Source organism: Misgurnus anguillicaudatus, chromosome 19 (assembly GCF_027580225.2).
Source record: "Misgurnus anguillicaudatus chromosome 19, ASM2758022v2, whole genome shotgun sequence".
Lineage (NCBI taxonomy): Eukaryota > Metazoa > Chordata > Actinopteri > Cypriniformes > Cobitidae > Misgurnus > Misgurnus anguillicaudatus.
This window is the reverse complement of record NC_073355.2, coordinates 13604413-13621921: the sequence shown is the minus strand read 5'-3', so window position 1 is coordinate 13621921 and position 17509 is coordinate 13604413. Positions and strand designations below refer to the sequence as shown.

Genomic DNA, 17509 nt, shown 5'->3' with positions numbered 1-17509 from the left:
CATTAAAACTACCTACCCTTTTAATTATGCACATTTTTGTCATTAAATCTGTCTATAAACAAAAACTAGACAAAATGCAATGTTATTAGTCAGAAGGATAAATGTTTTATGAACTTGCATAACTGACCCAAGTTTACCTAAACATATTAGACACTGGTCATTTGTGATCAAACTCCCCCTAGTGGTAAACTATCAGAGTTTCGAAACAGTTATGACGTAATGAAGCCTCGTTTGCTAAAATCACGTGACTTGGGCCAGTTTGAAACACCACTGATTCGAAACAAAAGATTCGTAAATGTTTCGAAGCCTCATGAAGCAGTGCTTCGAAAACGATCATCATTAGCATACATTATAGCAGTGGTTCTCAAACTGGGGGCCGCGAGATGATGCCAGGGGGTCCATGTTTTATGACATTTTATAAAATACATGAATTTGTCATGAATTCTGTGTAATTAAACCAAAAAATATATAAGGCTACTAACCAACAGCCCTACTTTGAATAATTTTATATGTTTTGTTTAATTAAAATTTTACATTTTAGAACAAATTTTCTTTGGGGGGGCCGCAAACAAATGCACTGTATACAAGGGGGGCCGCACGCTGAAAAAGTTTGAGAACCACTGCATTATAGTACACGTTACACATTAACGTTAGCTAAGTGTAGTTTTCGATACGCTTTAGCTATGATTTGAACTAAGGTAATCTTCTTTTTATTTATTTTGCTTGTTATCAGAAATAAAACGCTCTAAAAGGACTTTGTTGTTATTCATTTTTTGCTTAGTTAACCGGAAGTAACGTGTTTTCCACGAATGCCGTTTGCTTATATTGTTATCTGAAACCGACCCAAAACGTGCCATGGTTAATATTATTTATTTGATGTTTATGCGAACAAACGTGCACTTACATGTAAAATCCGTACTTTTTTGACATTTCTGGAAATTGTTTCAAGTTGTAGCGGTATTTAAAAGGTGAGACTGAAGGCAGACTACTCGCGAGTGGGCGTGGTTTCAGAGCCGACAGCGGACACGCCCCCCCCCCCAGCGTTTGAGAGCAGAGATTGTTGCTTATTTTCCCAAGATTTTAATAACTTATTTTATTTACTTGGCGGGTTTTATCATTCAAATTTGGCTTGGAAGTTAGTAACACATTTTTTTTAGTGGTGTGGCAAAGTCATATTTACAAATAAACATAGAGCCATAGAAATATATCACTTTATTACACAGACTTTTATTATACCTCTATTATAAGTTCATGCTCATTGCTTCAAGTGAAATATTGCAAAAAAGTGATTTTAAAATGAGGAATAATGCATATAGTCTGCAGGCATTTATTGCAAAATAAACTGTGATTGTCACATGTGTTTACTTATCATAGAAATAAAAGTATTTATTTGAACTGAAATTATTTTAGTATGTGATCGTGAGAATAGAGTGTGACAAGAAACTAGTATGTTAAAAATAACCCTGCATTTTTTTAAAGGGAACCTGAATAGCTGATAGGAACTGACTTCATACTTCGCAGGTTGCTTTAAATATCTAAATCCTTTATTGAAGACATATATGATGACACATTTATACAAAGTTTTTTAGAGCATACAGATAAAAGGCCCAAAGAACCAAAATCACCCAATCTGTGACATTAAACGTTACAAAGCGTAACACTAAGAGAAAAAGTGCACAAGTTTAGAGCATGACAAACACAAAGACGCCTATAACTGAGATGAAACATTTCATGCCTTCACAAACACAAGAACCAAACAACAAATAGAAATCTTTGCTTCTCTTTTCTATAGTTATAAAGGCCTGTGGACACTACAGATAAAGGCAGTTGTGAGATAAAACCTCTATTAATAAACAAAAGCAGTCGATACAGTGTGACTCAGAATCCAGTGTGATCCAACATCATTTGTTTCCGTTCGGACGTCTATAAAAGTCTTCACATATTCAGATCTTAACAGAACTGATAATTATACAGGCAAGATTTTATCCACAAAATTATGAGGATCTGGCAACAGAATTTTCACTTATATTTTCTTTTATATTAAATATGTGTAATAACAGCATTAATATATATATGTACATACATATACCACCATTTAACTCAGACCATTAAAATAACTACTTTAAAAGACAGCAAATAAGTCTTTTTTACTGGTTATTTCTCACAATCCAAACTTTAACATATCGGCTTATACGTGAGCTCGGTGACATGATTAAGAAACGTGACTGCTAAGAAGATACTGGCTGGTCCAACTTCTTCAGATCATTCAGGAAATCAGATGGAGTCAAAATGTGAGACGAGCCTACGGAGGAAAACAACAAAGTGATAAGTGTTTGCTAGGGTGTTCGTGATATACATGTTTAAAGCAGAGATCTCATCTCACCAATCAGAACCTCCCATTTGCCATCAGTGGCTCGTGTGACTTCATAAGCACAACGCATCTCAGAATGGGTCACTCCTCCGATCACAAAGATGATGAGGCGAGGACCGCTGCGGTACTCGGTGGCGGTTTTGTTTTTGTGCCAGTGTCCAAACCTCGCACTGCTGGGGTACCAACAACATTTACACTGTTACACAACACTGTGAACTTGTGACTGTAGGTAAAAAGTTAAATGAAATGTTCTTGATCTTTATGATATTTATGAAATTGAAATGTTTAGGAACAAAAACCATCTGAGATAATGTAAAAAACATTGAGTAAAAATATAACATTAATATATTTAATACTGACTGAGTCAAAGATTGAAATCAAACTGAAAAAATTCACTTATAAACAACCTAAGCGACTAGCCTCATTTAAAGCAATATTTAAAAAAATAATGAATTACATTTGTCCAATATCACAAATGTAAATAGCAAAAGCCATTTAATTCAGTTTTGGCCTCTCACTCTCGTCTCGTGTTACTAAGAATACAAATGTGTGTAATAAATCTATTCAAATCGCTAGCTGGTTAATCCCTCTTTAAACATAATCTGTCATGCTGTGCAGGTACCTGACTGCAGTCTGCGTGGTGGTGATGGGGGCGGGGTCAGACAGAAATGGAAACTGCTTCCTGTCGCACTTGTCATCGATCACATTCTGCACAGCAAAGAGGATGCAAATGAGAAAACAATCGTTGCATTCCTGTATGACAACCAACCTAGGAAGAGTTTCCTGACCTCCATCACATCTTTAAGGGTTGGTGTCCACCGGGAGAGCTGATAAGTGGACTCTGGACGTTCTTTCTTATCAGGCAACGACTTACAGGCATTAGTACCCTAAAAGACAGAGAATAGGTCACGTGTTAACATACCACTCTTTAGGCCTGCCTTGAATCCAAACATTTGGGTCTTTGGAGATGCTAGGGCTGTAACTAATGATTATTTTTTATAATCGATTAATCGGGCGATTGTTTGTTTTTTCGGGGTTAATCAACTAATCAGATAAAAACATAAATATTTCTCCGCTAAATAAGGCATTAAATTAGGTTATCAATGTGTAGAAATGTCAAAAAGTGCAAAAGCCACACAATACTACAGAGTATATTTTTGATTTTGATATTTTAAGCCTTAAATAAAAACAGTTTTTGCAGTTTTTAAATAGTAAAACATCTTTAAATGTCAAAACATAAATAAGCAAAATGAACCCAGTGCTGGTGAGGAAATTTAGCCACAGATTAATAAACAAATTTTAATCTTTAACTTGATGAGAATTAATTAACATTATTCGTTATTAACAAAATAAATAAGCCATTATGATACGAAAGTGATATACATGCATTGTTACAGTACTAAAAACTTACTTCCCCTTTACTTTAAAACAGATGCTTAGTTTGTGGTTTATTACTATTTTTTATGAAAACCCAACAAAAATTAAACAAAATACAAACTCACTTATATTAAAGAATGAAATGTAACCTTTATTAACCAGCGTTCATTTGCGCATTTGCTTCCGTCATTGTTCTGTCAGTGTTGCCAGATCCACGTAACAAAATCAGCCCAATTGCCATTTAAAATTAGTCCAAAAGCATGACTAATTCGCAGCACAAATACCAATAACTCATGAACCAAATTCTTCTATCTCTAACCCATAGAAAAACATCAACCTCTAACCCTTAATCAGTGTTTGGGGTCCCAGGCGACCCCACTGGACTTTTCCTTTTTTTCAAAAGTGTTACCTTCATCCCAGGGGCATGATACGGAGTCCCTAAGGGGACATGGAGCAAAAATTAAATAGTTTCGTTTTGCATGCCCACGTGAAACCACGGTGTGCCCCCCACGTGAAACCACGGTGTGCCCCCCACGTGAAACCACGGTGTGCCCCCCACGTGAAACCACGGTGTGCCCCCCACGTGAAACCACGGTGTGCCCCCCACGTGAAACCATCTCTTTCACGTGAGTGCGTGACAGTTGCACGTGAGCGCGCGAAACTAAACTTAAAAAAAAATTCTGCACATGAAGGTTTCGCGTGAGCACATGAAACTAAACTTTAGATTTTTTTACTTCAATGTCACTTTAGGGGCTCGGTAGGATGAAACTCTTCTTTTCCAAAATTATATATCTATACATGCAAAAAACCGGGCTTGATTTGGTTGTTTGAAAGGTGGGTAAAAAATATTACCGTTTAAGGTGTTTGGGGTCAAAATGATCCCACATTGAAAATGAATGGAAAAATGAAAAAAAAAAAGTTTTGAATGAATGGGAACTTTTTTTTTCATTTTGTTTGCAAAAAAAATAAAAGTAAATGAATATCATACACACACACAAAATACAGATTTTTTATGTATTTCAGAAGGTTTAAATATATATTCACAAAATATATATCATAAAGTTGTGAGGAGAAGTTGAAGCATCAAGAAAAATTAAGGGAAATTGTGCAATAGGTAAAAAAAACTTTTAAATTTCCACAAAAACACAGCATAAATGTAGAGTTGACAAGTAAATAAAAGAAAATGATAGTTGTCCATATACATTTTTTTTATATTTCCTTATGCAATCGCTCTTTAAAAGTGTGGGGTCTATCGGACCCCAAACACCAAAAACGTTATCCTTTTTGAACACTGATTAAGGGTTAAAAGTAGCACAGATCAGAACTCCGCAAAAAGGCGAGGACCTGGCAACTCTGTAGTCCGGGCAATGCTCCTTTGCTTTTAAACAAACTGGTTGCGCGGTGAGAAGGAGGAGTGCCTGAAAAACGTCCAGTTCGCGCTGTATGAAGGGCATGCGCCTGCTGACTTAAATTATAAGTGCACAGTTAGCGTTGTATGAAGCAGACATGTGCCGTCACAGACCAACTAATTAGTTGTTGCAGCTAGTTTATATCTTTGCTATTTATTCAAATATTGTATTAAAGAAGCATAAAAATGTATATGCATGTTGAATTGATTTGTTTGGAGCATCTACTTATATTATATAATAATAACTAAGTTTATAAAGACACTGCCCAGGACAATGACTACAAAATATTAATATAAAACTTTGTATATTTATTTAAAGCCATATTCTCAGATTTTTCTAATTTGGTGGTTTGCGTTTTTTGCTATTTTTTTTCGATAACTACTTTTAACCTCCTAAGACCTGATGTGTCCACATACATGGACACCACATTTTTTGTTGTTTGCACCATAATACTTAATTCTGTGTAACTGGAACCTGTTGTACACAAACATGGACAATTACACTGCTTCATGTTCAAAGAAAAATATTAGGTTATTATATTTATTGGTTCTTCCTAAGAAATCTAAAATGCAAGCCAAACCAAAGCCCGGGTCTTAGGAGGTTAAAGTTAAGTGGGGTTTGTCTTTTTAACCATACATACATCATATCTTAAAGGGTTTAATCTAACATGAGGGGGCATTCAAAGCAAATATTGCACAATTTTTCACTTTTTTGGCCACATTAAGATATCAGAAGATATCATCTTACCCCAGAAATAATGGGACAGCCCAGATGTTGCAGGTTTGTGATGATGTTACTGTCCTGCTGTACGTTTGCGTGCTGGATGAGTTTGGTTAGATTCTCTTCCCCGATGCCTATGTATAAAAACAAAAACAGGCTTAAGAATCTGTTTAATACATCAGTCTTCGATAACGTCATCAAGTTTATTTACCCTTCTTTTTATGGAAAATGTAAAGCAGAATGATGCGGATTTTGTCGTAGGGTTGAATCTCAGCGTTGAGCAGAACGGGGACGATACTCTTCATGGCGTCTTTGAGTGTCTCCCCCTCAGCATCTGATCCCATGGCCAAATCCTAGAGAAACAAACACGTCCACCTATGAGAACAGCATGTGACTGAAGAACGAGATTTGCAAGCATCACATTAATACTAAAAGAATGCAGTGTAGTACTTTGAGGAAGATGACATTAGTGAGACACTTCAATAAATAAGTTTTAAAGAGGATATTGCTAATTCCGTTATAAATATTATTCATGCAGTTTGTACTTTTAAACACATTCATATCATTGCATATTACACCCAGACGTCCATCAGTTAAAAAGCGACATTGAGGAAAAAATTTACTTACAATTACATAAAACAACTGAGGTTTTACTTATAAATACACAAATCCATCTAAATAAGAGTTAGATGAGATTATCCATTAGCAGACTGTCATGTGTTATGTAAACTGAAGGTAAAGAACGCAGCTGTATTCAGCCAGCTGTAATACCTCCATACACAAAGTCATACATTAAATGGATGTTTAAATGCACAGTTAAAGCCATGTGCCCATCTGCCATATATAAACAAACTGCTAAATATAAAACAGAAGTAAATGTAATGTGTACAGCCGTGTACATGGTACTTTCACAGATTATGCAATGACTTCCTGTGCATTATTTCACTGTCACAGATCATAGGTCCCTTAACACATTGATTAAAAATTGCAATAAGTAAATAGATAATTTAACTATTTGTAAATAGACCATCTAAAACGCAACTGTCTCTTCTAAGATGTTTACCAAAATAACATTAAATATTGAGTTAAATTCAGCATTAAACACATGCACTATGCTAAATGTACACATGTAGTAGGGCTGGGCGGTATATCGAGTTCATCAGTATTTTTCCCAGCGGGATACAGGATGAAACAAATCCATCTATATGGATATGGTCTGATATGACCCTCCTTCCTAACAACAAAACCTCTGCCTGAAATGCACACCATGGTCAGATGTTAGTGCTTGGTGTGCAACTGTATATTTACAAACAGGAATGAAATTTTATTTTTATCATAATCAACGCTGGTTTAATAAAGTTCAAAGTATTGTTTGGTGTACTGACCTGCTCCACCTCACAGAGTTTGTCCAGTTGGTATTTGAACTTCTTCAAGCTCGCATCAGCCAGGTTCAGATGAGTGGAGTACTGTCATAAACACAACACGGTACACAGTTGAGTCTGCACGACTTTAAGACTTTAAAGTGAAACTGAGAAGTTAATTTGGAGAACTCATACCAGGCTGAGCTCTTTCTGGTACTGTGGCATCTTCTTCAGCATTTGTGAGAGATCTTTGATGTTAGCCTGAGGAATGAGATAATAATGACACTTCAGTACAGTTTGGAAATATAATCTTCATTTTGTAGGAACGTACAGTTTTAAACTATGATGTGTGCGACTTTATTCTTGACTTGAGATTATAAAGTTAAAATGCATAAAAAATATTCTAGAATACAGCACGGGTGTACAGACGGTTTCATCACGTCTGGTGTGGTCACGCGATTGCACGTCTGGTCCGAACTTTACTTCCGGTTTCTGTTTGTTTATTGGTCTGACTAGTTGCTAAACCGAACTCTTAAACAAATACCTCATCAAAAATAACAAATGCTTTGGTTTTCTAGGAAATCTACATGTTGTTTATTTTGCTTGTTATATAAATGAACTACTTTAAAAGGACTTTGTTGTTATTTATTCTTAGCGGAGTTTACCGGATGTTAGATAATGACCACGAAAGCCGCTTGTTTATGTTGTTACTGCTGAAACCGTTTATATGACGTTGTAGATTACTCAGTAGGGCTGCACAATATTGAAGTAAATGCAATATACACAAGCAATAAGGTACGAGAGGCTGTACTGTATCGTGAAAAAATAACGGCTGAATGGGCGTTGTTAGGCACGACGCGAAGCCTCGAGTACCTTATTGCTTTTATAAAACAGTTACCACACAATATTAAAGTAAAAAAAAAATTATAAGTGCAACTTTCATGAAGTTAAATCAATAAAAGCATTCCTTCCGCTAGAAAAAAATAGTCCCTGACCGTGAGCCATTTTTATCTACGTACATGAAAGTTGTCGTTATGTTTCTACAGTAGCCCCTAAATGGACAAACTGTTCTATAGAGCGCGTTTCGTCACTACGTTGTCTCAGACGACGACGACATGTTAGGGCCGATTTACACCGGCTGCGTGGCGTGTCCGTTTTTATTTAGGCTCCCATGTTAGCAGGTTTGACAGTTCACACCACCTGCATGACATGCACGTCTCAGAAAACGCGTGCATGCTAGGAATAGGACCGACGCCTAATTTTCACGCCACACGCAAGCGTCTTGGAAGCGTTTCCAGGCAAAATATATGTCACCTATAGAAACAGCAGCGCGTCAGTGCTGCGTCAGGCACGCTTCTGGTATGTACAGACACAGAAAATGCGACGCAGCCGCCACGCAACTGACATGCAACAGATACGCCACGCAGCCGGTGTGAATCGGCCCTTAGTCCTGTGGCAGCTACCGTAGCTTCTCATTGCGTTTCGAAATTGAGGTTGGTTGCCATTCACAATCTCACCGCTAGATGTCACTAAAAACCATACAGTACCTTTAAAGGAATATTCCATTCTCTTAAAAGAAAAATCCAGACAATCCACCCACCACCATGTCATCCAACATGTTGATGTCTTTCTTTGTTCAGTCGAGAAGAAGTCATGCTTTTTGAGGAAAACATTGCAGGACCCCTCCCATTCCAATGGACCTCAATAGACACCAACAACCAACACTCAACTCAACACGCAACAGTTTCCCTCAACGGAGTTCCAAAGGACTATAAACAATCCCAAACGAGGCATAAGGGTCTTATCTAGCAAAACGATTGTCATTTTTGACAAGAAAATTAACAAATATACCATTTTAAACCACAACTCCTCGTCTAGGTCCGGTCCAGCGCGACCTAACGCAAATGCGTAGTGACGTAGGGAGGTCACGTGTTACATATATAAAACGCACATTTGCAGACCATTTTAAACAATAAACTGACACAAAGACATTAATTAGTATCAGCTGACATACAACAATGTCGGAATGGTCCTCTTTCAACACACTTGTAAACACTGGGGCAAAGTTTCACGTTCGTCTTCTGTGACCTCTTTACGTCATGACGTATTGCGTGGGGTCACGCTGGCGCATCACGACCGGATCTAGACGAGAAGTTGTGCTTTAAAAGTGTATATTTGTTATTTTTCTTGTCAAAAATGACAATCGTTTCGCTAGATAAGACCCTTATGCCTCGTTTGGGATTGTTTATAGTCCTTTGAAACTCCGTTGAAAAAAACTGTTACGTGTTGAGTTAAGTGCTAATTGTTGGTGTCTATTAAAGTCCATCAAAACGAAAAAAATCCTGCAATGCTTTCCCCAAAAAAACACAATTTCCTCTCGACTGAACAAAGAAAGACATCAACATTTTGGATGACTAAATTATTGGTGGTGAGTAAATTATCTGGATTTTTCTTTTATGAAAATGGAATACTCCTTTAAGTTTGTAAAGTCAAATTAATTTCTAATAAAAAAATAAAATGATATAACCAACATACACATCTCACATTCTTTCTGGTATCACTCCCTTTGTCTCTCTGCCATCTGCATCGACAAAAAACGTTGACAATAGGTAACTTTTTGACGTATTCAAATCACCTGGTACCAGGACTCATTGCGATATGCACATTTGCGCTATTTTCCCGCTTTCGCTATACCTTGCAGCCCTACTCAGATTCAGACTAGTAGACAGAAGCAAGTCTTGAGCAAGCAAAACACACACAACATTATCCCACTATCTCTGGATAACTTATGATTCATTACATATTCGTGTCGTTTATATGCACTTACGCCCCGATTTTTAGGGGTGTAAATCGGAAAGTTCATTACGTTGCGATGCAATATCTATTGTCTCCGCCGACTCTGCGATTTTTGCCAATGCATCAAGGACTTCTTCAATGTGATTACGGTTCGATCGGATTAATTTTTCGGTATTTTTATGTTACATGCCTAGTTAAGCGGTTACAGTTTTACTTAAAAATGCAACCAAAATATATAGCATGTACATTAAATTAAAACTCTTTGAAATGGCACAATCTCTGTCCCACTTGGAACATTTACAACAACAAACTAACAAAAAATACACTTTTTTTTAAATAAAGAAAAATAAATAATGAGAGGCAAAATGTCACATAAAATCAAGCTTATTATGGCAATAGTATTTCAGTATTTTGTGCCAAAATGCGCAATAATGACAATAACTGAGGTAGATTTAGAAAAAATGCTAATAAATTGAAAAATAAATGAATATAAAAAATAAAGCTGTTAAACTTAAAGGAATAGTCTACTCATTTTCAATAATAAATATGTTATTACCTTAACTAAGAATTGTTGATACATCCCTCTATCATCTGTGTGCGTGCACGTAAGCACTGGAGCGCGCTGCGACCCTTCGATAGCATTTAGCTTAGCCCCATTCATTCAATGGTACCATTTAGAGATAAAGTTAGAAGTGACCAAACACATCAACGTTTTTCCTATTTGGGACGAGTGGTTGTGCGAGCAAGTTTGGTGGTACGGAGTGAAGCGTGGCGCTTTTCTGGGCGGATTTGGAAGAGGGACTGTATTTTATGGCGTAATAGCACTTTTGGGAGTACTTCGACTCGCCTGAAAAGTTCGCTCCCCTTCTCACTCTCATAATGGGAGAGGGAGGGTGTTACTGCGCCGAGTCGAAGTACTCACAAAAGAGCCACTACGCCACAAAACATAGTTCCTCTCCTAAAACCGCTCAGAAAAGCGCCACGACCCATTCTGCACCACCAAACCTGCTCGTACAACCACTCGTCCCAAACAGGAAAAACGTTGATGTGTTTGGTCACTTCTGACTTTGTCTCTAAATGGTACCATTGAATGAATGGGGCTAAGCTAAATGCTATCGAAGCGTCGCAGCGCGCTCCAGCGCTTACGTGCACGCACACAGATGATAGAGGGATGTATCAACAATTCTTAGTTAAGGTAATAACATATTTTAATATTGAAAATGAGTAGACTATTCCTTTAAGCATTTGATTTGTCACACAACATCAGATCTAACAGTCAAACAAGTGCTGCAGTGGTCTCTTTTGAGGGAAAAATCAACTAATGAACATGTGAGAGAGGACACTGCACTTTGCATGGACAATATCACCTGCAGTGCTAAACACACGCTTGTCTTCTGTGTCTTTAGCTGTGTTTTCGCTGCTACAACCGCTTTGTGGCTGCATCGCATTCACTTGCTGACGCTAGCAGATGAAAATAAACAAAATGCGCGTATATGGACAAAACAACAAGGAATGAGAGCGTGGAGGGTGTCAAAATAAAGGTACTTCAAATTGATTTTTTATGTGTTGCAGTGATGCATCGGATCAGTAGGAATAAAGTCGATGTATCGTTCCAAATCGATGTATCGTCGTTACACCCCTACTGATTTCCAACCTAACACAGAAGCAGTCTTACTACCACCAGCAACTCATGACTCATGAGCTTAACTGCTATTTTAACACTTTGCATTTGTTTAGCATGAAGATTACAACTCTTACACTGTGTTAATAAGTCAGAACGCATAAAATACCATTAACCCCCCCCCCCCCCCCCTCAAAACATGACTGATTCCACGTTCCTAAAAAGTGTCTCGTTGCAATTACTTTCATCTCACATAATTACATAAAAATCAACTAAAATGAAAATTGCATGTCCTTTTCATTAAAGTCGCGTAATAAACTGCAGGTCACAACATTACAATGCACAGAGAGAAAACACGCTTCTGTACCTTGTCTGTGGTCATCCTCTTACTCTCGCAAAAAGTGTGCAGCAGTTCCGTCACTTTCCTGCAACGAAACACAAACCGTCAGCACAGAAACACGACAGCGGGTGCGACACACATCACATAACCAATCACTGAGCTGCTCTCACTTTGTGACGTCTGCGATGTGCATGTGCCGCAGCTGCACCCACAGCTCATCATCCTCATCCAGCAACACCTCCTTCTCCCGGGCCTCACCGATTCCTGTCGTCTGATACTTGTCAGCAATATGACGCTCATAAGATCAACTCACGAAAATAATATTTGAGTTAATGCTTAAGAAGAACTAAAGATCGGTGGACAAGCTGATACCACTCACTTGTAAATGTCCTGCTGGACGTCTAGCAGATCATAAACCATAGCCTGAAAGGTCAGCTCGTGCAGAATCGGAGAAACGGGATCGTATCCACGATCCACTATTAACAGCTGGGAGCGTGCTTTATCTGTGCCCTGTCAATCAAACACACAGAGGATTTACACTCACAACCGTATGTTTAGAATTATATTGCATGTCGTGTCAACAGATCCTCCTAAAATTTACACACTGCACCTTTAAAGCTAATATTTTCACAACTTCTGCTTGGGTTTCATGAACGAGGGCCAAGATTTGCATTTGAACACTCACCTGAAACTATCAGCTGAGAGACAGGAAAAAAAGAGAGAGAAAGAAAAGTCCAGAAGACAGTGTAAGAAATGGCACGGGTGTCACTTTAAAAAGAAGAAATAGAAAGGTGTGAAGAAAATGTGTGACACATCTCTTACACATTTGCAGACGCTTTTAACTAAAGTGAATAGCAATGTTTTCAAGCAGTACATTTTCGGAGTCGAACCCATGACCTTTTACGCCACTATACCAGTCGAGCAACAGGAACACTTCAAAAACAGGAATACAGGAAATACAGCTTTCAGTGAAACTACGACTGAAATATCCAACATCTCACCTCCCCCATGCTGGGATTATCTGCCTTATGTGCATTCAGGCGATCCATCACCATCTCAGCAAGAGTAAAATTCTCCTTTGGGCCCCTAAAAGACACACATGTGGTTTACCCGTATACTTCAACCTAATCACCAGGAAACGTTCACTACAATATAAAAGGAAATAGGCGTAGAACTGAAGGTGTGGTTCGTACTGGCGATAGCGGATGGCTGGGTATTCCTTCAGCGTGTCACAAAGTGTGGCGATCTGCTCGGCCATGGCCTCCATCATCCTTGTTTTTGCATCTAAGTCAGTGTGAACCGGGCTGTAGATGGTGTGGAAGGAAGCAGGGATGTCCAGAGAAAACACCTGTAATGCAAACGCAAGTGTTGTTGTATGGGCCGAGCTGGGCGAGTGTAGTTTATCAAACACCGTGAAAGTCTACATACCTGAGACTCGTATGGAATGAAAGCCACATTCACTTCCTTTAGGGTTTTGATGGCCTTGGCGACTCTTGACCTGCCGAGCTCAGCGAAAAGCCCATCCGGACAAGCTGAGGGCACAATGAACACAGATTACACACGATACACTTACATCAACCCAAAACATGTACAATATCAGTCAAAAGTGAGGACGCCCCTAAGTTCATTTATGTATTTTGTGATATATAACTAAAGAATTTCCAAACTTCCATTTATTTAGTTTTGATCATTCTAAGGCAATTCCAGCATCATGGATGTGACATTTAAATCTATAATGACAGCTCGGTAAAAATGAACGTCTTACAATATTTTAACTAGGTGTGCATATTATCCGAATACCAAATCTGGGGAACTGACAGGCAAAATGTTTTTTCTAAAGTATATTTGTGTTATGGATGTGACAGGAAAAGACTAAACGACAAAGTGTAAGGGGCAGGAGGAATTATCTTAGTCCCAGACTAAAATGCATGTTTGAGTCGCTTAATTAAAAAAAAAAAAAACATCTTGCACTGACAAATCTTAAAATATTGTTTTGTCTCAAAATCACATCAGTAATGTTTTTTTAAGGTAAGTTTATTATTATGTCCTAATATAAATAAGGCCTAGTCCTGGATTAATCTAAATCCTGCCTGGGAAACGGCCCCGAAATGTATACATATTGATATGCACATAATGAAGGGGTCTTAGCTGAACATAAAAATATCAACTTTAAAAATATTTAATTTTGTAGAAGTGTATGAGGAATAAAACAACATAATGAACGTGACAAAACTCTAGTATTAAGAAACAATTAGGGATGCACCGATATATCGGCCAGTAGTTTGCTTTAAACTCCTTGCATCAAACACGATGTCATGAAATCCTACACTGCAAAAAGTTATTTTCAAGAAAAAGAATGGTAGTATTTTTGTCTTGTTTTCATAAAAATATCTAAAAAATTTTAAACGAAGATGCTTTTTCTTGATGAGCAGAACGACCCAAGAAAATAAGTTTAGTTTTAGACCAAAAATATCAAATTTAAGTGATTTTGTGCATAAAACAAGTAATCAAATTTTTCTTTAATTTTTCTTGAATTTAGTGTTAAAAAAAAAAACGTTCAAGATTTTTTTTACTTAGATTTGATATTTTGGTCTAAAAACTAGATTTATTTTCTTGGGTCGTTTTGCTCATCAAGAAAAAGCATCTTAATTTAAGAATTTTTAGATATTTTTACTGAAAACAAGACAAAAATACTAAGAAAATATTTTCTTGAAAATGCAGTGTAGTAGTGCGGGCTGCATAACGATAAATCGCAACTAAATGTTTTTGTTAACATCATATATGTGTGTGTACTGTGTATAATAATTATTTATAAATAAATGCACACACACATGCATGTATAATTTTAAGAAAAAAACTTTATAAATTATTTATATATTTATATATAATATAAAATATACACTGCAAAAAAATACTTTCTTACTTCGTATTTTTGTCTTGTTTTCAGTACAAACATCTAAAAATTCTTAAATTAAGATGTTTTTTCTTGATGAGCAAAATGACCTAAGAAAATAAGTCTAGTTTTTAGACAAAAAAATATACAATTTTAGAGAATGTGTGCTTAAACAAGCAAAAATATCTGCCAATGGGGGGAGAAAACAAATCTTGAAATAAGTTTACTTATTTAAGTGATTTTGTGCATAAAACAACAAAAAAAGGTGCCAATGGGGTAAGCAAATTTTTTCTTGAACTTAGTGTTTAAGAAAAATGTTCAAGATTTTTTGCTTAACTTATTGGCAGATTTTTTTGCTTGTTTTATGCACAGAATCACTTAAATTTGATATTTTTGGTCTAAAAACTAGACTTATTTTCTTTAGCATTTTCATTTAAGAATTTTTGATATTTGTACCGAAAACAAGACAAAAATACTAAAAACATCTTTTTTTTTGCAGTGTACCATACCACAAGTTTGTGTCTTTATGTGTGTTTATATATACATAATTATTATACATGGTACACCCACATATATGGTGTAAACAAAAACAATTAGTTGCGATTAATCGTTATGCAGCCCACACTAATAGGATTTCATGTCCTCAAATTTGATGCAAGGAGTTAAAAGCAAACTATCGATATCTATCATTATCAGTAGATGTCATTCAAAGTAATTGAAAAACGGTATCTGCACAGAAATTATGTATCGGCACAACCCCATATTTGACTATTATGTAACCACATGTAAAGTATGAAACCAAAAATAGCAAAAAGTAAAATTAGCTTACTGTCGGTAAAGAAGATATGCGCTCCTTTATAAGTGAAGGCTGTGTCTTTAAAATCATTGATAAGTGCATGAATTGACTGTAAAGAAGGAAAGATATAAAGTTTTAAGACCACTATTATGCAAATATAAGTCTATAAATATATTATATTACATTTTGTTATATTGTATATTCCTTACCTTTGGCACCGGTGAGATGAAGTAAATAGCCTCCAGACTAGGTATCGGCTCCCTGCGCTTGCTAATGTCCTCCACAATTGTAAAGAAAACCACCTCAAATTTATTTATGCAGCCACAGCAAAGCAGCAAACACAGACACATCTCACAATAAAAACATAAGCGGAAACTTTCAGTTACACCCCGGTTAAAAACCCACACACACGTTCACACTTTATTCTCACATTGGCCTTATTATTATGGCCGGATAGATATAAAACTCTTCTACTGTATAGTAAGCTTGTGGACAAACAACATCACAGCACTCAACTGTTAATGTTTAATAGTATCCAATGTTGTAACATTTAAAAAAATATACTCACTTGTTACCCCTTCAGCCATGATGTCGGACATTTTACAGCATGAGGACAGAATCCGCATACTGATGTGATCGACAATGAGCACCTAAACAAACAAAATAAATAAATACAGAGATATCTGAGCGCTTTAATAAACGTAAATGATGATGCACTTCACGTATATTACCTTCCATTCGCCATCTTTCTTAATGCTCTTGATCACACCATTGAGGATTTCTACACAGGAAAAACAATATTGTCATTTGTAGAGATAAAAGAAAAGAAAAGAATAGAATAGTAAAGCTAGTTTACATTGCATTTGTAAGATTTTACTCTTGAATGACTTTCCTGGGTAATATATATATATATATATATATATATATATATATAAAACTGGGGGGATGATAATAATAACATGTATTTTAATTGTTGGAAAACACAAATGCATTCAAAATAATCATGTGAATAAAACATATATGTGTTTTTTTTGTTTTTATATTTAAGCAAATACAGTTAATGCTATAAAATTTGGCAAGCAATTAAAGAGGAAGAGCATTTTGATAAAGCAAGAAAGCATACAAATCAAACTGATGATGACAAAATTGGGATAAAATGAGCTGTAACTGTACACTTTATCTATTTGTGTTGTGGTGGCATTGTCACAAGAATTTTTACGTGTTTAGTTAAACATTTCCTACGTGTTTTATGTCCACCGTGAGCTTGATCACAAGATTACATCTGACACACGCACTGTAATCATTCATGCAGTACTTAAACATAAGCATCTTAAACACTACATTTAAACAAATGACATTTTTAAATAAAATAAGCTTTGTGTACAGTTGTTAAACTTTGATGAAGTTGTGCTAATATAAACTATAGTTTTAGTTATAGTGCGTGAATTCCTTCATACGGAAGTACGGTCCGACATGACGTAACGATCACTTACTGTACACCTGTTGTTACAGTGATATATTCACAGCCATAACACAACAATAAATGGCATCAATCGGTTGATTTCTACATATTGACAATGTTAAAGTGCACATTTTGAGATTGCATGTCGCTTACTCTCGTTTACCACCGCTTTTAGTCCACTCGGGGCCATCTTGACACTTCCGTGTTGACAGATCACCAGCAGGCCTGTGGGAAGGAAGAAATGATGGCTTCTAATCCACACCCTGACGGACGGAAGAAAACATTTCAAAATAAAAGTCTTTAACAATATAAAAGTCTTCACTTTGTATCAATTAAAAAAGCTTTGTAAAAACAATATGAGCA

General features: G+C 36.5%; 1 protein-coding gene across 1 annotated transcript; it reads right to left on the bottom strand.

Moving 5' to 3' along the window:
• Positions 1-1522: 1522 nt before the first annotated feature.
• stxbp2 (syntaxin binding protein 2) lies at positions 1523-17414 on the bottom strand. The gene is given in 19 exon segments (XM_073856972.1): positions 1523-2302; positions 2384-2544; positions 2994-3079; positions 3160-3258; positions 5905-6011; positions 6089-6230; positions 7263-7343; positions 7434-7499; positions 12023-12080; positions 12166-12272; positions 12371-12505; positions 12997-13081; positions 13189-13343; positions 13424-13527; positions 15718-15793; positions 15894-15974; positions 16257-16334; positions 16416-16465; positions 17300-17414. Coding segments are annotated over 19 exon segments (1782 nt in total). The 5' UTR covers positions 17337-17414; the 3' UTR covers positions 1523-2228.
• Positions 17415-17509: the final 95 nt, after the last annotated feature.